Consider the following 22,985-nt stretch of genomic DNA (forward strand, 5'->3'; position numbering starts at 1 on the left):
GGTCCCAGCACCAGGCTGCCAGGCCTGGGGTTCCCGGGCGTCACTGGAGTGTCACGGGTGCTGTCCTGGGCTGATGCTTTTCTTTCCGTCCTTTCATTTCTTTTTCACTTAAATGAACTCACGTCACCACGGTGAATGGACAGCTAAAAGCACCTTCCAGAAACAGACAGGAGGTTTTTAAATGAGAATAGTCTTAAAATTTTTAGCCTAAACCTGTCGCCTGGCCCGTGCGTGCGCGGGGAGACTGGAAGGTGACCTTGAACTGTCGGTGCAGACACGGCCGCGCTACCTGAGACTGGCCCCTTGGTGTGACGGGGTCGTCTGGTGCCTGGGTGACACAGCGCCGTGTGACGTGGAGTCTTCCGACCCCCTAACCCGCCGCCGGGTCCCGGTGCCCAGCTGCGTCCGTTCCTGGGCGAGGTGGGGGAGTGGGGACAGAGGCGCCCCTCCTCCCTGGCCTCTGGTTTTTATAACAGGCGGGCTGGTGCTGGCCGGGCCACCTCACCGCACCACGTACACAGAGTCACAGGCACGGGCAGGCCCAGCCGAAGGGGGACCTTACGCAGGCCGGACTGGCCCCGAGCTGGCTGCGCCCTGGCCGGCCGTGGGGTCTTGTCCAGCAGGGGCCTCTCCCTCCCTCCACCATGCTGCGCGCTCTGGGTCGCTCCAAGTGACCTGCTGGGTGCGGCCTGGGTGGTCCCTGCGGGGTCACCTGGCTCCCGAGGGTGCACTTGCGACCATCTGCCACGTGCTGGTTCACGGGTGGACTGCTTGCTGTTGACCGCCGGTCTCGATTCCGGGCCGGGAGCCCCACTGCCTGGGCAGACTCCGCGCTCCATAAACCTCTGCGCACAGGGCTCAGAGTCCACCCCGGGTTGGCCAAAGGACCGAAGGACTCAGCGGAGGCCGAGACCCCGTCCAGAGACAGAGGCAGAAGCAGTTTTGCAAAATCAGTAGTGGTGTGTTTTCCGACCACCTTGGAGACTAGGGAGGCGTGTCTGGCTGGGCGCGGGATCCCGGCCTCACGGACAGTGGGCTCTGCGAAACTCGGAGGTGGGTTGTGAGTCCAGCGACGTCCGCATGTTGCAGAAGGTCCTCACGAGACCTTTCGGGATAGGCTTTGTCCTCTGACTCCAGTGGGAACGCTGGGGTCCGGTGCTGACTTCTGCAGCGTAAAGGTCTTGACGTGATGTGCGTTGCAGGCACTGGAAAGAGCTCATGGAAAAAACGGGCGTCTTTTTTGAAATGACCGACACGTTCACCTTGGAAAACATGTTTGCTATGGAGCTGGACAAGCACACGGATGTGCTCAACGAGATCGTCACAGCGGCGGTCAAGGAGGTCGCCATCGAGAAGGTAGGGCCGCGGTCAGGGGCGGCCTGGAGCTGAGGGGAGGCTGCTGGGCTCTGGGAGGCAGCACGCTCGCTCCTGCGCCCGGCATCTGAGCAACGCAGAATGATCTGTTCTAGAAACAGACTCTCCATCCTTTCCCCGCCTCCGTCATTTCCCTTCCCACTTATCTCCGATGGATGTTCTTGAGCAGATTCAAAAAAGAACCAGATCACTCACAATCCTGCCGGCCGAGCAATTATCCCTGAGCTTTTAGTGAACGTTCTTCCCGCCTTAAACCTGCGTGCACGCAGGTGTTCCCACGCACACGCCATGTACCCGTACTGCACACACGCGCACGCAGGTCTGCACACACACACCACACGGACGCACACGTTTCTATGTAAGCGCATACACACGTCAAGATGTACACACCCACCACACACACGTACCTGTGTACATACACGCACACAGTAGACGTTGGTCCATGTTATAAATACGTGTACACATACACACGTCGTATACAGGTTTTTTTGAAGATGGAGTGCTCGTGGGCATGTTGTTCAGTCCTTTGATTTTCTGGCTGGGCAGTAGGGTCAGCACAGGGCAGAGCCCATCACCTCGCAGGCTCCGGGGTGGACTATGGAAGTCAGGCCTGGTTCTGGGCTCGGCGGCTGAGTGAACCGGGCATGATCTTGGCAAGCTGCCCTGCCTGCCCGAGCCCGAGTCTCGGGTGATAACCCCTGCCACGGTAGGTTGCTCCAAGGACCCACCAAGGTCGTGTCTGCAACTTGCTTGATCCATGGTGACAGTCGCTACCATGATCCGGTCTTGACTTTTCACACAGTTGCTCCGTGAGCCCAGTTGAGGTGCTGATCCAAGGAAGCTAAAGAGGTCATTGTTGGGTTGGGGTTCTGTTTTTTTCAACTTATGAGCCTTTTGCCAAATTCCCTGGCCAGGCTGTGAAGGACATCCTGGACACCTGGGAGAACATGAAATTCAACGTGATCAAGTATTACAAAGGCACCCAGGAGCGGGGCTACATCCTGGGCTCTGTGGACGAGATCATTCAGAGTCTCGATGACAACACGGTCAACCTGCAGAGCATCTCAGGAAGCAGATTCGTGGGCCCGTTTCTGCAGACGGTTCACAAATGGGAGAAAACGCTTTCTCTAATAGGGGAAGTCATTGAGGTGAGCACAAAGACAAAAGACGGAGCAAGGTCAGTTCACAGCAGGAAAGCACCTGTATACGAGACTATTGCACTTCAAAATGAATGGTCCTCTTTTATACTTCTTGTCTCGATTTATTTGGGGGAGGAGCGCACTTCTAGGCACTCCTAACTTCTCCATGGAGGAGTTTATCTGAGTTTTTATTTTTGATGAATGCATTTTTAATTTCTAAGATTCCTAATTTTTTTTCCAATGTGGTCCTGTTCTTCTTTAATACTGTCCTGTTCTTTTTGCAAGGATGCTTTCATGTCCTTTAGCACATTGAAAATTGCAAACATATTAATTTTTAAGTCTTTTTTTTTTTTTTTTTTTTTTTGAGGTGCTGGGGATGGACCTCAGGGCCTTGAACCGACGGGTAGGTGCTCTATGGCAGAGCTGCAGCCCAGTCCCTCAGTCCTTTTCATGGCTGAGTAGTATTCCATTGTATGAAGAGACCACATTTTGTCTATCCATTCAGGCTGATGGATATTTGTGTGGTGCTAGGCTGCCGAGAGCCTCCTGTGCAGCCACTTCTTGGGGTCTCTGTTTCTGGTTCTCTGGGTCTAGAGGCAGAGCACCTGAGCACAGGGCATGGGGCTTGCCTTTTGCACAGGCTCCCGCCCCCCTGCCCTTGTTTGTTGTGGGTCACAGTTTCCAAACGCTGCTCGTGGCTGAAGTTTCCTCCCTGTTCTGCATGGACGTGGAGGATTTTCTTTTGCTTTTGAATGTGACTGTTTATCGTAAAATATTTTGTTAGGCTTTTTCCAGAATTCCCGCACAGTAGTCCCCCCCTTATCCTCCAGGGAATACACCCCAAGATGTTCCCAGGAGGCCCCCGAAGCAGATAGTACGGAAGCCCGTGTGTTGTGTTTCTCCTCTACGTACCTAGCTGTGGTAGCCGTCACACAGTTTAACCTATCAGTCAAGTGCGGAGGTTAACCGCAACAACTACTAGTACAACAGAGTGGCCATGACACTCTGCCCTAATGAATGCCACGTGAGAGTCCCCTGACCGGGCAGGACTGTCCTTTTGAGTCGCAGTTAACTGTGGAAGGGAAGCTGCGGCTCAGGGGGACGTGGCCAGGCACCTGCTCACTGCTCTGTGGCCGGCAACGTCCCTGACTGAGCAGACGCGGACTGCCCGGGGAGGGTGAGATCTCGCTGACCGTTCCTCACAGTGTCTGGTCCCCTGCTCCCTAGTGACCTCAACACTGTCCTCTTGCAGATCTGGATGTTGGTTCAGAGGAAGTGGATGTATCTCGAGAGCATCTTTATCGGTGGAGACATAAGATCTCAACTTCCAGACGAGGCGAAAAAGTTCGACAACATCGACCGCGTGTTCAAAAGGGCAAGTGACGGGCGGGCGGAGAGGGGAGAGGCCTTCGCGTCTAATTTGCATGTACTATTTCTCCTTTAGAGGCCTCTGCATCTTCTCTGTCAGGACCTTAATCTGTTTAGTAAAAAAAATTCCTGTTTGATTTTTGGCTGCTGGCCCATGACACCGACTTTTTAGTGTTTAATTTTATCATAGAAGCAACATTTGCTTACTTAAAAAATGTTTGGAAGCATAGGAAACGTATTGTTCTTGGTTGCTTCACCTTCGGGGGCGGGCAACTCTGATAGTCAATACCCCTAATCTGAAAAGCCAAAATCCGAGACTTTTTGAGCCCTGACATGATGCCAAGAATGGAAAATTCCACACTGTGAAGCTTTGCACAAAATTATTTAAAAACACGTATTACCTTGAGGCTGCGTGTTAGGGCCCCTGAAGCACGGGTGAGCTTCTTGCTCAGACCTGGGTCCCACCCCGAGGGGTCTCGGCACGTCCCTGCTGATGCTCCGACTCTGAGCAGCACCCCAGACCTCAGCTGGGCGGCTGGCCGCTGGACCTCTCCCGTGTGCGCAGGGTCAGACAACAATTGCCACAGCATCCCGGGCGACTTTATGTCTTAGATTTTTCTTTTGATCTTATGTAAAACATTTCATGTTATGAGAGCACCAGAAGAAAGATTTCCAGGGCCCCGCGTAGAGGTCCAGTTCAAGGGCCTGGTGTCAGCTTGCTGATGGGTCTCCAGCAACTGCACCGTTAGAGCAGAATCTTTCTTCCACCAAGTGCAGGTTGGTGCGCAGTGCTGTTTGCACAGTCAGCTGGCCGTCTTTTTTTTTTTATTTATTTATTTTATTTTTTATTGTAAACAAATGGGATACATGTTGTCTCTGTTTGTACATGGAGTAGACGCATACCATTTGCGTAATCATACATTTACATAGGGTAATGATGTTTGATTCATTCCGTTATTTTTTTCCCCTTCCCCCCACCCCTCCCACCTCTCTTTTCCCTCTATACAGTCCCTCCTTCCTCCATTCTTGTCCCCCTCCCACCCCCCATTAAGTGTCATCATCCGCTTATCAGTGAGATCATTTGTCTTTTGGATTTTTTAGATTGGCTTATCTCACTTAGCATGATATTCTCCAATTTCATCCATTTGCCTGCAAATGCCATAATTTTATTATTCTTTATGGCTGAATAATATTCCATTGTATATATATACCACAGTTTCTTTATCCATTCATCAGTTGAAGGGCATCTAGGTTGGTTCCATAGTCTGGCTATTGTGAATTGAGCAGCTATGAACATTGATGTAGTATCAATGTAGTATCAATGCTGTATCTCTGTAGTATGCTGATTTTAAATCCTTTGGGTATAGACCGAGGAGTGGGATAGCTGGGTCAAATGGTAGGTCCATTCCAAGTTTTCTAAGGAATCTCCACACTGCTTTCCAGAGTGGCTGCACTAATTTGCAGCCCCACCAGCAAAGTATGAGTCTACCTTTTTCCCCACATCCTCGCCAACACCTGTTGTTGCTTGTATTCTTGATAATCGCCATTCTAATTGGGGTGAGATGGAATCGTAGTGTAGTTTTGATTTGCATTTCTCTTATTACTAAAGATGGTGAACATTTTTTCATATGTTTGTTGATTGCTTGTAGATCTTCTTTGGTGAAGTGTCTATTCGTTTCCTTAGCCCATTTGTTGATTGGGTTATTTGTATTCTTGGTGTAGAGTTAAGATATTCTCCCACTCTGTAGGCTCTCTCTTCGCATTGCTGATAGTTTCCTTTGCTGAGAGAAAGCTATTTAGTTTGAATCTGTTCCAGTTATTGATTCTTGCTTTTATTTCTTGTGCTATGGGAGTCCTGTTAAGGAAGTCTGATCCTAAGCCAACAAGGTGAAGATTTGGACCTACTTTTTCTTCTATAAGATGCAGGGTCTCTGGTCTGATTTCAAGGTCCTTGATCCATTTTGAGTTGAGTTTTGTGCAGGGTGAGAGATAGGGGTTTAGTTTCATTCTGTTGCATATGGATTTCCAGTTTTCCCAGCACCATTTGTTGAAGAGGCTATCTTTTCTCCATTGAATATTTTTGGCCCCTTTGTCTAGTATGAGAAAATTGTATTTATTTGGGTTTGTGTCTGTGCCCTCTATTCTGTACCATTGATCTACCTGTCTATTTTGGTGCCAATACCATGCCGTTTTTGTTACTATTGCTTAGTAGTATAGTTGAAGTTCTGGTATTGCGATACCCCCTGTTTCATTCTTCCTGCTAAGGATTGCTTTAGTTATTCTGGGTTTCTTATTCTTCCAGATGAATTTCATGACTGCTTGCTCTATTTCTGTGAGGTACATCATTGGGATTTTAATTGGAATTGCATTGAATCTGTATAGCACTTTTGGAAGTATGGCCATTTTGACAATATTAATTCTGCCTATCCAAGAACATGGGAGCTCTTTCCATCTTCTAAGGTCTTCCTTAATTTTTTTCTTCAATGTTTTGTAGTTTTCATCGTAGAGATCTTTTACCTCTTTGGTTAGATGGATGCCCAAGTATTTTATTTTATTTTTTTTTGAGGCTATTGCAAATGGAATTGTTTTCCTCATTTCCCTTTCAGCTGTTTCGTTGCTTGCATATAAAAATGCTTTAGATTTATGCGTGTTGATTTTATAGCCTGTATTTTGCTGAATTCATTGATGAGGTCTAGAAGTTTTCTGGAGGAGGTTTTTGGATCCTCAAAATATAGAATCATGTCATCCACAAATAATGACAGCTTAAGTTCCTCTTTTCCTATTTGTATCCCTTTAATTTCTTTAGTCTGCCTAATTGCTCTGGCTAGAGTTTCGAGGACAATATTGAATATAAGTGGTGAAAAAGGACATCCTTGTCTTGTTCCTGTTTTTAAAGGGAATGGTTTCAGTTTTTCTCCATTAAGAATGATGTTGGCCATGGGCTTAGCATAAATAGCCTTTACAATGTTCAGGTATGTTCCTACTATCCCTATTTTTTCTAGTGTTTTGAGCATGAAGAGGTGTTGTATTTTGTTGAACACTTTTTCTGCGTCATTTGAAATAACCATATGATTCTTATCCTTAAGTCTATTGACATGATGGATTACGTTTATTGATTTACGAATGTTGAACCATCCTTGCATTCCAGGGATGAACCCCACTTGATTGTGGTGCATAACTTTCTTAATATGTTTTTGGATATGGTTTGCCAATATTTTGTTAAGGATCTTTGTATCTATATTCATCAAGGATATTGGTCTAAAATATTCTTTCCTTGATGTGTCTTTTCCTGGTTTGAGTATGAGGGTGATATTAGCTTCATAGAATGAGTTTGGTAGGGTACCCTCCTTTTCTATTTCCTGGAATACTTTGAGAAGTATTGGAATGCGTTCTTCTTTGAAGGTCTTGTGGAACTCGGCTGAGAATCTGTCTGGTCCTGGGCTTTTCGTGGATGGTAGATTTTTAATGGCTTCTTCTATTTCATTGCTTGATATTGATCTGTTTAAATCGTGCATGTTCTCCTGGTTCAGTTTGGGAGGAGCATATGTCTCTAGAAATTTGTCAATGTCTTCGGTACTTTCTATTTTGTTGGAATACAGATTTTCAAAGTAGCTTCTCATTATGTTCTGTATCTCAGTGGTGTCTGTCGTGATGTTTCCTTTTGCATCATGTATTTTAGTAATTTGAGTCTTCTCTCTCCTTCTCTTTGTTAGTGTGGCTAAGGGTTTGTCTATTTTGTTTACTTTCTAAAAGAACCAACTTTTTGTTTTGTCAATTTTTTGAATAGTTTCTTTTGTTTCAATTTCATTGATTTCAGCTCTGATTTTAATGATTTCCTGTCTTCGACTACTTTTGCTGTTATTCTGTTCTTCTTTTTCTAGGGCTTTGAGCTGTAATGTTAGGTCATTTAGTTGTTGACTCTTCATTCTTTTCTGGAATGGGCTCCATGCAATAAATTTTCCTCTTAGTACCGCTTTCATAGTGTCCCAGAGATTTTGATATGTTGTATCGTCATTCTCATTGACCTCTAAGAATTTTTTAATCTTCTCCCTGATGTTTTTTGTTATCCATGCTTCATTCAATAGCATATTATTTAGTCTCCAGGTGTTGGAGTAATTTCCTTTCTTTACTTTGTCATTGATTTCTACTCTCAGTCCATTATGATCTGATAGAACACAAGGCAGTATCTCTATTTTTTTGCATTTCCTAAGGGCTGCTTTGTGGCATAACACATGGTCTATTTTCGAGAAGGTTCCATGTGCTGCTGAGAAGAAAGTGTATCCACTTGTTGATGGATGGGATATTCTATATATGTCTATTAAGTCTAGGTTATTGATTGTGTTATTGAGTTCTATGGTTTCTTTGGTTGGATTTGTTTGGAAGATCTATCTAGTGGTGACAGCGGTGCGTTAAAGTCGCCCAGAATTATTGTGTTGTGGTCTATGTGATTCTTGAAATTGAGAAGGATTTGTTTGATGTACAGGGATGCACCATTTTTGGGGGCATAAATATTTACTATCGTTATGTCTTCCTGAATTATGGTTCCCTTAAGCAGTATGAAATGTCCTTCTTTATCCCTTCTGACTAACTTTGGCTTGAAGTCCACTTTATCTGATATAAGGATGGAAACCTCCGCTTTTTTACTGAGTCCATGTGCGTGGTAGGTTTTTTCCCATCCTTTCACCTTTAGTCTGTGGATGTCCTTTTCTATGAGATGAGTCTCTTGCAGGCAGCATATTGTTGCGTCTTTCTTTTTAATCCATTCTGCCAGTCTATGTCTTTTGATTGATGAGTTTAGGCCATTAATGTTCAGGGTTATTATTGAGAAATGATTTGTATTCCCAGTCATTTGGCTTACTTTTGGTTTTAAGTTGGCTTGGTTTCTCCTTTGAGTGGTTTTTCTCTAAGGTAGTTCCTCCCTTTGCTGACCTCCATTGTTGTTCTTCATTTCCTCCTCATGGAATATTTTGTTGAGAACATTCTGTAGTGCAGGCTTTCTATTTGTAAATTCTTTTAGCTTTTGTTTATCATGGAAGGATTTTATTTCATCTTCAAATCTGAAGGTTAGTTTTGCTGGGTATAGGATTCTTGGTTGGCAAGCATGTTCTTTCAGAGCTTGAAATATGTTGGTCCAGGCCCTTTTAGCTTTTAGAGTCTGGGTTGAGAAGTCGGCTGCTATCCGTATTGGTCTCCCCCTATATGTAATCTGATGCTTTTCTCTCGCGGCCTTCAAAATCCTATCTTTATTTTGAATGTTAGGCCTTTTCATTATAATGTGCCTTGGTGTGGATCTGTTGTGATTCTGTGCATTTGGTGTTCTGTAAGCCTCTTGTATTTGATTTTCCATTTCATTCTTCAGGTTTGGGAAATTTTCTGATATTATTTCATTGAATAGGTTGTTCATTCCTTTGGTTTGTATCTCTGTGCTTCCTCAATCCCAATAATTCTTAAATTTGGTCTTTTCATGATGTCCCATAGTTCTTGGAGATTCTGTTCATGATTTCTTACCATCTTCTCTGTTTGGGTGACTTTATTTTCAAGATTAAATATTTTGTCTTCATTGTCTGAGGTTCTGTCCTCCAAGTGGTCTAGTCTTTTGGTGATGCTTTCCATTGAGTTTTTTATTTGGTTTATTGTTTCCTTCATTTCAAGGACTTCCGTTTTTTTTTTTTTGTTTGTTTTTTGTTTTTTTTTTTTTTTTTTTTTTTTTTTTTTTTTGAGAATCTCTATCCCTTTGTTGAAATGATCTTTTGCTTCCTGCAGGTGCTCTTTCAGCTTGTTGGTATTATCATTCATTGCCTGCATTTGCTCTCTTATCTCATCCTTTGCTTTGCGAATCATCTTAATCATGTATAATCTGAAGTCCTTTTCTGACATTTCTTCTAACATACTGTCATTGGATTCTGTTACTATAGAATCTAGATTTGTTTGGATCATTTTCTTCCCTTGTTCTTTCATGTTGTTCATGTATCTTCCCCTCTATCAGTGCAGATCTGGGGTATTGCAGATTTCCCCCTATAGGCTTATAGTGGCCCTATAAGTTTCCAAAACCCTTTCTTTAAGGGGAGATCAATATTAGCAGTGCCCAATTCAGACACTATGCAGTCCTAGACCAAATAGCCGCTATGGGGACAATAACAAAATTGTCATAATAAACAAAGTGAGTTCAAATGTTATCTTCAGTAAAACAAACAGGTTTGCAATAAGGTCTGCAGTTTCTAATGGAGGACAAAGAGGATGCAGAGGGATGTAGAATGTGGCTGTTAATGGGATAAGAATAGAATATACAGAAGTTCTAGAAAATAGAAAGGGTGAGAGTGTAATCAAAAGAAATCGGATGTTAGCATGCAAAAAAGGGAGAAAGAGACTCAGAGGGAACAGGTAAACAAAAGGAAAAGAGAGCAAGAAAAGTAAAGAAATAAAAACTTAAATTTTTTCAGTAAGGAGAAAAAAGAAACTGTACAGTATAGCAGTCATATAGTATTCAAACCTCCCAGTGTTCAGTAGCCTGATGCATGAGAGGTACCTGACAATGAGCTTCAAGCCTCCAGCAGGCGTCTCAGGATGGGATTTGCCCCACCTAAAGATGGGAGCTACGGCTTCCAGGATTATCCAAGGTGGCTGCTCTGGCTTCCAAATGTGTTGGCAAATGGGGAGCTGCAGCTCAGTGGTGGACGTGGTCAGCTGGAGGTCCTGGAGGCGGGGTGCAGTTGGTCAGGCAGGGGTCCTGGAGGTCGGGTGTGTTTGGTGTGGTTGTGGGATCCTGGAGGCCGGGTGTATTCAGTCGGTCTGGGGTCCCGGTGATAGGGCGCAGTCAGTTGGTCTGGGGGTCCTGGCAGCAGGGAGCGGTCAGTCAATGTGAGGGCCCCAGAGGCAGGGAGTGACCTGTCGGGCTGAGGGATCCTGGAGACGGGGCTCAGTCAGTCCGGCCAGGGGTCCTATGGGGCCTGGATGGTGTCTCAAAATGGCGGCAGCCACGTGTAATCAAACCTGCAGGTACTGTGACAGTGAACTTCCAGGCAACAGCAGGCAGCTGGTGCTCCACTGGCGGTTGGCGATCAGTTTGCTGACTGTTGTCGGATGATGGGGAGGTGAACCTCGAGTGTTGGGTGATGGATAGGGGTAAGGCAGGCGATGGACAGGCGAGAGGCAGGCAAATGGTGAATGATAGATTGCTCTTTTGAGAGCAATCTGCTCTCAAAAAAGGTGTCGATATGCTGGCTCAGCTGGCCGTCTTGCACTAGGTGGTTAGGAAGCAAGTTGTGCCCAGAGTGTGGCCGCATGTCAGGTCCTTTCGAGGCCACACTGGTCTCTGCCACTGCTGGGCCATCTAGACACAGACCACCCGCCCTCAAATCCCGCCTAGCATCACCACCACGTTCCCGGCTACGGGAAACAGGTGTCTGGTTGGCGTTTTATCTCCTTCATCCACTGGAGTTACAAACTGTTTTAAAATCTGAAAATGCATTATAGAAGGATTTACAGAGAAAGCAAAAGAAAAAGAGTGAAAAAGGGCTGGGGCTGGGGCTCAGGGGTAGAGCACTTGTCTGGCACGTGTGAAGCGCTGGGTTCGATTCTCAGCACTGCAGATAAGTAAATGAATAAAATAAAGGTCCATCAACAACTAAAAAAATAAGAATTAAATGTCCCCCACCAAAGGAAAAAAAAAAAAAGAACAACAGAAAGAAAAGACAGAACATACCAGCAATCCTTTCACCCAAGATAGTAACTACTTTTACTTTATTTCGCTCAGTGCAGGGGGTCAAGCCCAGGGCCTCCAGCATGCTGGGCAAGCGCTCCTCGGCCCCAAGATAACCTTCCCGGGCGCATCCCGGGCGCCCCCTCCGTCGGGGTGGATAGGTGGACAGGTAGCCTAGGCAGGACGGTTCCTCCTACGTGCCCGGCTTGCTTCTTCCCCCTTCCTCCGGTTTCGGTCCGTGAATCATCTAAGTCGCCCCAGCGACTCGTCTTGTGGTCTGTGTTGTCAGACTTTGGAAAGGGGATGCCTAGGCGCCCGCCCCCTTGCTGGCGGGTGCCGTGGGGGACATTCTGCATCCACAGGGCCCTGCTGCAGGCGACCCAGGGGCACCCGCCGCGCAGCTGGCCCCCGGGGGGACGGGCGCCCTGGAGGTGCTGGCGGCCGGGCCCCGCAGGCTGACGGCTCCCTCGGGCCCCTTCCAGATCATGGGCGAGACCCTGAAGGACCCGGTGATCAAGCGGTGCTGCGAGGCCCCCAGCCGCCTGGGCGAGCTGCAGCACATCAGCGAGGGCCTGGAGAGGTGCCAGAAGAGTCTCAACGACTACCTGGACTCCAAGCGGAACGCTTTCCCGCGCTTCTTCTTCATCTCCGACGACGAGCTGCTCAGCATCCTGGGCAACAGCGACCCGCTCTGCGTCCAGGAGCACATGATCAAGGTGGCCGCGGGGGCCCGGGCGCGGGGTTTCGGCATGCGCGACCCACGATGTGGCTCAGTCTGCATTCACCAGGCTCAGCGGTTCCTCGCTCTTTCCCAGGGTCCAAAACCTTGTCTTTTTTGAGAAACTAAAACAAAACCACCACCACCAAAATACACCACGGCTGGTGTGATAACAGGCCAGGGAGAACCGCGGTTTAGCACGCGGACTCCGGAACCAGAGTTCCCGGGCTCTTCCCTTATGTGCTGTGTGGACTTTGGCAAGCGACTCGACCTCTCTGGGCAGTGGTTTTCTCATCTCTCGCCATTGTCTGAGTAGCCTGGATCGCTGCCCTTGTCACCTGCAGTCACTGCGTCTCTGGTGCAGGGTACGGAGAGCGAGGTCATGCTCTTAGTCCCTAGGCAGCCTCGGTGCTGAGTTACTGTGACTCCTTCCACCCCACGACCTGTTACCTTCTACACACAGGGATGTCCTAGAACCACAGTGCCAGAAAGGGCAGGGAGCACGTCCCCGTCCCGGGGCAGCTCCTGGGAGTTCTGGGTCTGGCGGATCCTCAGCTGCACTTTGGGCTGGGTGTTGCTCCCTGGCAGGCGGGTGTCCTGCTCCCTTGAGGCCCCATGAAATGATGACCCAGAGTGTCTGTAGGCAAAGCCAGTGTCCCCTGGGGCAAGATCATCCTGCTGGAGAACCAGCCTTGAATGGCAGGTTTTTTTTCTTTTTTCTTTTGAGAACAGTGGTGTGAAGATTCCCTTATTCCAAAGAGGGCAGCCAGGAGCGAGCCCTTCACCCCTCTCCCTGCAGCTAATCTTGTAGAGTTTCCACAGGGCAGAGCGGAAGTCCTGCTGCAGGCCTGGGATTTTGTTGTCTAAAGCCCTGGCCCCTCTCTCCTTTCCCTCTGGTTTGCAGAGTGACTTGCAAAATAATATCCTGGGCCCTAAAGGACTCATTTTCCTGGATTTTCTTTGGAGGGATAGCCGTGATAATAGCCACAGATGCCAATGGTTTAACGTGCCCTTAGGGTCACCCTGGGAGAGCCAGCGTGGGGTTTATCCCAGGCTGCCCAGAGTGACCCTGCTGCACCGAGGCTCCAGGTCTCCCCAGGCTTCTGGCTCCCCAGAGGACCATGTCCCCTCTGTACCCGCTGCCTGCGCTGCCGCTGTGGCCCCTGTCCCACCGTGTCTGGACTCCTGGTCCCCGATGTGCCCTAAAGCCCGTGTGCTAGGGAGAGTCTGCCTTCTTGCTCCCTCTTCTGAAGACCCCCCAGGTCTCCTCCCAGCGTGGGGGAGCTGAAGGTTCCTGGCGCCCCGGGCTGTGCCGCTGTCCCGGGCGGGTGCCTGGGCGGGTGGCCGGCGGCTCTGCGGGCACCGGAGGGGCTCTGGATGCAGAGCAGGCCGCAGCCTCAGGGACGCCTCCGCACCATTGCAGATGTACGACAACATAGCCCTGCTGCGGTTCCACGATGGGGAGAGCGGTGAGAAGCTGGTGTCGGCCATGATCTCGGCCGAGGGCGAGGTGATGGAGTTCCGCAAGATCATCCGGGCCGAGGGCCGCGTGGAGGACTGGATGACGGCCGTGCTGAACGAGATGAGAAGGACCAACAGGCTGATCACCAAGGAGGCCATCTTCAGATACTGCGAGGACAGAAGCAGGTGGGTCGTGCGCACGGGCGCGTTCTTCTGGGGCACGCCGGTCCCCGTGATGGACCTCGCTCATCCGTCAGCGTGAAGCTGTGGAGACCGTCACCGTGGGCAGTGCTGCCCAGAGCGTCCTCAGGGTGGGACGGTGGAGCGGTTTAACGGCCAGCTCGCCCGACTCCTGTGTGCCGCACAGTTGGCCCCCTTGAGTGGGCAGGGTGGCCCTCCAGTGCATCCGCGCATGTCCACTGACCCGGAGGCAGGTCCGCGAGGGCCAGCAAACAGGTGCGCAGTGACTGGTATCCCTGGTGCCATTTTTGGAGAAGCAAGGCCAGCACCCTTCTCCCCACATTTCCGGGTGACTCTGCGGGCGAATGAGGAGGAGCCAGGTGCTGGAACCCAGGAGGCCGCCACAGGCCCTGGCGGAGCTTGTTAAATTCCTTGCTGGAATTAAAAACTACAACAAAAAAATCTCTTGCAATAAACCCAAAACACAAGTGATTTTGAAAACCTCCGAAGAACTATTTTAAAAGTGCTCTGCATCTTTCCCTGCCGTCGGGAACCTGCGAGGTTTTCCGGGCGGGTCTTTCTTGGCCTGGCACTTCCTGTGCCCTCTGGCAGGAGCCCCGTTCCCTTTCCTTGCCTGGGGCTTGGCTGTGCCTCTCCTGCCCCGGATCAGGAGGGAGCGCTGTGCTGGTGCTTCCACCTGGGTGGGCGCCAGCCTGACAGGCATCCTCTCTCCGCAGAGTGGACTGGATGCTCCTGTACCAGGGCATGGTGGTGCTGGCGGCCAGCCAGGTGTGGTGGACCTGGGAGGTGGAGGATGTCTTCCGCAAGGTGCAGGAAGGGGAGAAGCAGGCCATGAAGAACTATGGCCGGAAGATGCACCGGCAGATCGACGAGCTGGTGACGCGCATCACCATGCCGCTGGGCAGGAACGACCGCAAGAAGTACAACACGGTGCTCATCATCGACGTGCACGCCAGGGACATCGTGGACTCCTTCATCCGGGGCAGGTGGGTGCCTGGCCCGGGCCATGGGGCGCCCTCGGCCTCTCCCTGGCCCGCGCCGACCGTCTGCCCTCCTGCCCCTCGCCTGTCCCACCCAGCATCCTGGAGGCCCGTGAGTTCGAGTGGGAGAGCCAGCTGCGGTTCTACTGGGACCGCGAGCCGGACCAGCTGCACATCCGCCAGTGCACGGGCACCTTCAGCTACGGCTACGAGTACATGGGCCTCAACGGGAGGCTGGTCATCACGCCCCTCACTGACCGCATCTACCTGACGCTCACCCAGGTGACTGCCAGCCGGCGGGGCTTCCCCGCGGCCTGCCTTTCCCTTCAGCAGACCGCGGTGGTCGAGCGGTGGACGTGGGGAGGGGGCCTGGCTTCCACGTCTCGGAGGCATGTTGTCACTGTGGGGTGTGGGCATTCCCAGGGTGCCCGCCCGGGGAGCCACCAGGACGTCATCAGGGGCCAGTCGCCTGCTGACTGCTTAGTCCTGGGGACACTAGTCCCAGGACAGTGTGGGGTGGGCAGGAGAGGTGCTCGGAAAAGTGCAGAGATGCTACGGGGGACGTGGGGGCCGCGGGAAGGGACGGGCAGCGGGTGTGGGACCGGGTCGGGAGACCGTCCTGCCCGGGTGTCTGTCCTCGCGAGCAGCCCTGGGAATGCAGTGTCCCCGGCACAGAAGGTGACGCCCCATCTGGGGCAGGGCTGCCCCGCCTTGCACACAGCGCCCAAAGCTCGGGCTCCTCAGCAGTAACTCGGGCGCCCGCTGTCCCCACGTCACCTGGGGACTTGGGGAACGTGGGCCAGGGTGCCGCCCACACTGCCCGCTGCTGAAGTAGCCCCTCCTCCCCGTAACGACCCGTGAGCCGTGGGGTCGGACCTCCAGGGAAGGGGACCCTGGGCCTGCCCGACAGGGTCCCCGCTCACACTCACACACGCACTCACACTCACATGTGCCCACATCACATGCAGGCTCACGAGAACACACACTCGCACACTCACATTCTTTCCCTCACGCTCACACATGCACTCACACTAATGCTGAGACTCACGTACATACAATTCTCTCCCTCACACACACTCACACTAACACTGAGACTCACACTCATACAATTCTCTCCCTCACACTCACACACTCACTCACACTAACACTGAGACTCACGATTCTCTCCCTCACACACACTCACACTAACATTGAAACACTCACACACACATTCTCTCCCTCACCCTCACACATGCACTCACACTAATGCTGAGACTCACATACATACAATTCTCTCCCTCACACACATACTCAGGGTCACACTCACACACTTGTACACACACTCACACATTCAATTCACATATACTCAGACTCAGACTCACACTCATACACACACTTGCAGACTCACACCTCTCCACCATACACTCACACACTCACACTTTTACATATTCACACACACTTGTATCTCTCACACACTTGTACACTTGCACACTGACACACTCACGTTTGTTCCCTCACACTCACACATACACATTCTTTCCCTCACACACCCACACACACTCACAATTCTCTCCCTCACACTCACATGCCTGCACACACACGCGCGCTCACACTCACACACTCAGTTCTCTCCCTCACACTCACATACCTGCACTCTCACACTCACACATTCACTCACAGTCTCCCTCACACACACACTCACATACTCCATTCTCTCCCTCACACTCACATGCCTGCACACTCACACACTCACACATTCACTCACAGTCTCCCTCACACACTCACACACTCCATTCTCTCCCTCACACTCACATGCCTGCACACTCACATACTCACACATTCACTCTCACACTCACACAAACTCACATCTCCCTCACACACACTTGCACACTCACACACTTGCACACTCATATACATTCTCTCCCTCACATTCACATACGTGCACACTCACACCTTCACTCACATTCTCCTTCACACACTCACACACACACTCAGTTCTCTCTCTCACACTCACATGCTCGCACACCCACACACTCAGACTCTCACACTCACAGTTCCCCCCTCACACACGTACTCACGCTCACGCTCATGCGCACAGGAGGAGGTGCATGTGGGTGCTGGTGCCGTGTTCTGGACACTGCCTGGCCTGCACTCTGCCTGTGCGTGGAGAGCCGGGAGGGCAGGGTGGCTCCAAGCCCGATGGCCGCGCTGTCCTGGTTTGAGCCTGAGGCCCGGCAGCACCGTGGGTAGGAGGCGCCGCCCAGCGCGGCACACGGCTGGGTCCCGCTGTCCTCAGTGGGCGAGGTGACGCCCACACTTGTGGGGGATCTGCCGGGCCCAGTCCTGCAACTCCCAGCACCCTCAGAGACGCCAGAAGTGGCCAGCGCCCCGGACACTCCCAACCCGGCCAGCCGACGCTGGCATTAGCCTGCCTCTTGCCTGTGTATAGATTCCGCCTCTCGTCACAGCGATGAATCTGGAAGTGATTCTCAGAGAACCTGCGTTTTGCTTTTGGCTTTTAACAGGCCCTGTCCATGTACCTGGGAGGGGCCCCTGCTGGCCCTGCAGGTACCGGCAAAACGGAGACCACCAAGGACCTTGCCAAAGCCCTGGGCCTGCTCTGTGTCGTGACCAACTGCGGAGAAGGCATGGATTACAAGGTAAGGCCTTGCTGTCTTGTTCTGCAGAGAGCATTGCTCCCTGGTCATCCACGAGATGACCGGTGACCTCGGGAGAGTAGCCTAGAAACCCCTCACCTGCCGTCGCAGAGTAAAGCACGGCTGCCTCGTGAGCAGCAGTGGAGCTGGGGTCCCCAGCTGGCTGCCGGCGTCAGTGAGGCGATGCCAACGAGAGAGACAACAGGGAGCGGTGGGGACTGAGGCCAAACGGAGAACCCGCCTCCAGGTCTAGAGGCACCTGTTCTGCTCCGGGTCATCTTCTCCACGTGGGAAATCAGACCCACAGTTGCCAGAGTTTACAGTGTTTCAAGAGAAGTGAGAAACCTGGAGTTTCGCAGACAAAATAATCTCTATTTGTAAAATCCCAAGTGGGAGCTGGCCCGGGAGAGGCCTCGGCATCTTGCCAGGGAGATCCGGGAGCCGAGTGGCTGGTGGGCCGCTTCCCTGCCGATCGGGCCATCTTGTTGAATCTGGAAACCGTATCCATCCGGGCGTCCCTCAGTTTCAAAGGGGGAAACAGGGCTTGTCCTGGTGTCTCTTGCGTCCCAGGCGGTGGGGAAGATCTTCTCTGGCCTGGCCCAGTGCGGGGCCTGGGGCTGCTTCGACGAGTTCAACCGCATCGACGCCTCTGTGCTGTCAGTCATCTCGTCTCAGATCCAGACCATCCGCAACGCCCTGATCCACCAGCTGGCCACGTTCCAGGTGAGCACAGGCGGGGGCGCTGGGCGGGACCAGGATGGAAACCCGCCGCGAGACCAGCCTTCCTGCAGGCGGAGTCTCGCCAGACTCGCCAGGGCCTCGCCTTCTCTGCTCTGGGTGGCCATGTCCCGGGGCTTGGAATGGCTTGCAGACACGTCAGCCGGCAGTGCGGTTTCCTGGGTAAGCCGAGCGGACCCCGTCAAGGCAGGCGCTGTCCCGAGCCCCAGGAGACCCGACTCCAGAAGTTCTCTCGGGTTGGCGGTGCCTGCTGCCTGTGAGCTCGCAAAGTCCTGGCGTCGTCACCAGCCGGGCTGGGAAGGCTGTCATCCGGGCGGGAAGCAAAATTAAAAAGCAGAGTGTGTTGAGGAGTCACCCGCCCCTCCCGGCCAAGAGGTTCCAGACTCGCCTTTGGGAGTCTGTGACCCGCTGTGTCAGTGGGCTGGGTAAACAGGGCGCCGCGTGTCCCGTGGGACCTAGGCAGCGGGGCGGGGGCAGCCCTCTGTCCTGTCACCTGCTGCCCCTACTCTGCAGACACACCCCCCTGGACACCGGGGGACATGCTCCCCTCCGCCTCCCCGGGACTCCCACGCACCCACCCTTGAGCCCCTGCAGAGCCCCGGGGAGGCTGGGGCTCGAGGTCCTCCACCCTGCCCACCTCCCCCGGACATCGGCGGGGCCCACTGTGGAGCATCTTGTGCAGGGGCTCCCGCTACCGCCTCTTGGGACTCCAGGGAAGGTTCCGGATAGGCTGGCTTTAAAATGTGCTCTGCGGTGCTTTAGGCTGGCCCCCTGCTCTGTGGGAGGGAAGTTCTACCTGCAGCACCTTTGGAAGCTGGGGTTTCAAGGGTGGGCCCGTCCGTCTTTTCCAAAGAACCCCCTGGGCCTCAGGTGGGCTCCCATCTTGGTGCCGATCTGGGGTGCAAGATCGTGGGCTCACTTTTGGGGGAGTCCGTGGTCCGCGGGCTGAGGTCCTGTTGATGGTGCAGCCCACACCTCATAAGAATGAAAATTTCTGTTTCTGGCTGATGGACATTTGAAAGAAAGAAAATAGTAAAATGTCAGTGGAGATGAAATTCTCCGAGAGACTGCTGGGACCCAGCCTGAGCTGGAGGAGACGTCTGCAGCTCACTGGGACCTGGGCAGCTGGAGGAACGAAGACCAGTTTCCTGAAGGATGCCCAGAGCATTCGTAGGAAAGGGTTGAGCTTCCCATTAGGCCTGCACCAGGGCTGGGCGGAGATGGAAACAGGAACAGGCAGAGGAGAGAGGAGTGCGAATTGGCCTCAGGTGACCTGTCACGCAGGCTGCTTTCTTACATGTTGTCTCATTTATTGCTACAACCAAGCTGCCAGGTAGGTTGTATTCCTAGTTTTGGAAAGGGAAACAGGCTCAGCGAGGTCAGGTGACCTTTGGGAGGTCACACAGCACCTCCATCAGCCTCAGCCTGCGTATTTTCCCAGCCTGGCCTCCTTCAGTGCAGAGACCTGGGTTCAGAGAGTTTGAGGGTCAGTCAAGGCCCAAGGAGACAAATGGTGTCCACTCCTCTGGCATGAGGATAAATAACCCACTGGCTATTTATCTGCTGGTGGGCGTGAGAAGCCACGTAACCCCCTCTTCCTCTCCCATCTCCCTAGTTTGAAGGGCAGGAGATCACCCTGGACCCGCGGATGGGCATCTTCATCACCATGAACCCCGGCTACGCGGGCCGCACGGAGCTGCCCGAGTCGGTGAAGGCCCTGTTCCGGCCCGTGGTGGTCATTGTGCCTGACCTGCAGCAGATCTGCGAGATCATGCTGTTCTCGGAGGGCTTCCTGTGGGCCAAGGTGGGCGCCAGCCCCGGCGGTTTCGCTTTGGGTTTCTCCCCTCCCCAGCTCCCCCCAAACACAGTGGTCCCAGGAAACCCCGGGTCCCCACACACCGCAGGGCGAACCAGCAAAGGGGCCCAGGAGTAGAGCCGGGCACTCAGGGCAGACTGGAGCTGGACCGTCTGGTCACACATGTGACGGGAGCTGCCGTCACCTCACGGGGACGTGGAGTGCCACTAGGCACCCCCCCTACCCCCACACTCCTCCTGGCCCTATTACCCAGTCAGGGCAAGAATGTCCTGTATCTGGAGAAGACCACGTGAAACCCTTTGCGATGGGCTTCTGTCACTCAGCGCAACACCCTGAGACGTGTGGCTTAAAAACACATCCGAAGGGATAAAAAGCAGAGCAAGATACGCAATCGGTAGGAGGTATACATACGTATCTCTCACGGTGTCTTCTTCACGCATGTACCTTATGAGTACACCTAGCACTTAGCCTTTCTCAAAAGACGTGTGTGAGTGTGTAGATATCTTTTTTTTTTTAAATGATATCAGGGATTGAACCTAGGGCCACTTAGGCTGAGCCACATCCCCAGCCCTTTTTATTTTTTATTTTGAGACAGAGTCTCACTAGGTTGCTTAGGTTCTCACTAAATTTCTGAGGCTGGCGATCCTCCTGCCTCAGCCTCCCGAGTCCCTGGGATTACAGGTGTGTGCCACCGTGCCCGCTTGTATATATTTTATGTAGACAGACTTACCTATCTGTCTTGTATAATATCCCCTTTCAAAACCTCTCTATCAAAGTATGCACACACATATTTCCAGAAGGTTCTGGAAAAGGTGCAGACGAGAGGCTACTTTTAACCTAAAGCATTGTTACATCGCTTTCCTGCAATGTTTTTAAAGGCTCTCGCTGCTCATGAGGCCATCAGGATTCTGAGCTGGCAGGAGGAGACCTCCGGTTTGCTTTCATGACCCCAGTCCCCACCCCAGCCTTGGGGACAGTGGGCTTCATGCCTTGCATGGTCCAGGTGGTTGACCGGTCTTCTGAACGGGCACAGAAGCAGCCTGGGTGTAGCTTAGGTCAGATCACAGCAAGCATCCTTCTGAGTGTGGTCACGGTGCTGGGACGAAGCTCCGGGTCCAGGCGGGGCCGATCTCCCCAGCCTGGGGGACAGCGGTCGCTGGAGAGGCAGGTGCTCCCTCGCTCTGAGGTGGCCAGGGTGCCTGCTCAGGGGGCTCCCGTGCCTCTCTCACCTGGGGACGGTGGCGCTCTCTGGCTTTCTCCTCACCTCAGCCCGTATTTTTCTTTCTTCCTCGTCTTCTGCACAAAGACGCTGGCCAAGAAGATGACCGTCCTGTACAAGCTGGCCCGGGAGCAGCTGTCCAAGCAGCATCACTACGACTTCGGGCTCCGAGCGCTCAAGTCGGTGCTGGTCATGGCCGGCGAGCTGAAGCGGGGCTCCTCGGAGCTGCAGGAGGTGGGTGGAGGCCGGAGGGGGGCCCGGGTCAGGAGGCGAGTTCTAGGTCGGGGGGGCCCTTCCTTCCCCGTGTGGCCTCGCCGTGGCTGCCTGCCCACCGCATCGCCTTCTAGTGGGACTTACTGTCTTAAGGTCAAGTTCATGTCCTCCTGCCAGTGCCTGAATCTACGGTGCTTTAGTAGCTACGGTGGATCTGTAGTCTCAGGGTGGCGGGGCAGCGGGGTGGCGGGGTGGCGGCGGGGCAAACCCTGCCCTCCGGAGGCTTAGGGGTGGGTCTTCCTGTTCATATGCCTTCCTAGTACCTGTTAGTGGGGTTCAGCGAGGTGTTCCCAGGCGCTCACGCAGAGCACTGATCAAGTCCAGCCGCAGCCTTTCCACCCCATTTTTTTCTTTGCAAAGGAAGCGGGAGAAACTGTCCCGTCTATTGGGTGTGCAGCTCCTCCAAAGCCCTCGGCCGCTGTCATCCCGGGCACCAGGCTCCCTGCTTCTCCAGCGGCCTTGCTCAGCCTGTTTTGTAGCTAGCTTTCATTTCTATGTAAAATTCAATACTTTATATTCCACTTTTATAGATTTCATTTGCGGATTTTTATTTTCATATAAAATTTTGGAAAAAAAGGCACAAATTTAAAAGACATACTTTATGTTCTTTTTTAAAAACATATATATTTTTTAGTTGTCGATAGACCTTTATTTTACTTATTTTTATGTGGTGCTGAGAATCGAATCCAGGGCCTCACACATGCCAGGCAAGCGTTCCGCCATGGAGCGCTTAAAAAATCGTGCACCTTGTAGGAAATGGCACGTGACTTTAAATTCCTTGTAAAACCCGTGAGGGCGTAAGAACCCGTGCAGACGTGGGCCGCGAGCACCTCGTCTCGCCATGTCGCACTGTTGCGTGTAACGTGCTCACGCGCTGCTCCTGTAAAGGGACAGCGTGGTGAGTGGCCTGGCCTCCTGTGCTCGCCTCTCAGGACGTGGTGCTCATGAGGGCCCTGCGAGACATGAACCTGCCCAAGTTCGTGTTCGAGGACGTGCCGCTCTTCCTGGGCCTGATCTCCGACCTGTTCCCGGGGCTGGACTGCCCTCGCGTCCGCTACCCTGACTTCAACGACGCCGTGGAGCAGGTGCTGGCCGAGAGCGGCTACGAGCTGCTGCCGGTGCAGGTGAGCGGCCGCCGTGGCCTCCCCGCCTTCCCCGCTTCCTCTGCGTCTTCCGAAGTTCTTCCATAAAAAGGGAAAAAAGGTAAGATGATCGCCACGTGGGGCTGGCGTCCCAGTCACTTGCCTCGGTAGAAGTGCTGGCCAAACACAAGGACGACGCTGGCTCTCGTCACCATCCTCAAGCGTAAGGTTCCGCAGCAGTAGGGATAGCCACTTGGTTGTGGGGACTGTCACCGTGGGAC

The 22,985-nt window shown here is 52.3% G+C and overlaps 1 protein-coding gene across 1 annotated transcript in view; it reads left to right on the plus strand.

The window, feature by feature from the left end:
* The window catches only part of DNAH10 (dynein axonemal heavy chain 10), a gene marked incomplete at its 3' end in the record, with an annotated part of 138,752 nt that overhangs the window by 44,941 nt on the left and 70,826 nt on the right, over positions 1-22,985 (plus strand). Inside the window, exons 26-37 of the mRNA XM_079150513.1 lie at positions 1,203-1,356; positions 2,289-2,522; positions 3,766-3,888; positions 12,063-12,296; positions 13,722-13,945; positions 14,677-14,946; positions 15,039-15,222; positions 17,445-17,579; positions 18,147-18,299; positions 19,930-20,118; positions 21,437-21,583; positions 22,555-22,746. Of these exons, the coding sequence (XP_079006639.1) occupies positions 1,203-1,356; positions 2,289-2,522; positions 3,766-3,888; positions 12,063-12,296; positions 13,722-13,945; positions 14,677-14,946; positions 15,039-15,222; positions 17,445-17,579; positions 18,147-18,299; positions 19,930-20,118; positions 21,437-21,583; positions 22,555-22,746 (2,239 nt within the window). The remainder of the gene's footprint in view (positions 1-1,202; positions 1,357-2,288; positions 2,523-3,765; positions 3,889-12,062; positions 12,297-13,721; positions 13,946-14,676; positions 14,947-15,038; positions 15,223-17,444; positions 17,580-18,146; positions 18,300-19,929; positions 20,119-21,436; positions 21,584-22,554; positions 22,747-22,985) is intronic.

This window comes from Sciurus vulgaris, assembly GCF_902686455.1.
Source record: "Sciurus vulgaris genome assembly, chromosome: 8".
Lineage (NCBI taxonomy): Eukaryota > Metazoa > Chordata > Mammalia > Rodentia > Sciuridae > Sciurus > Sciurus vulgaris.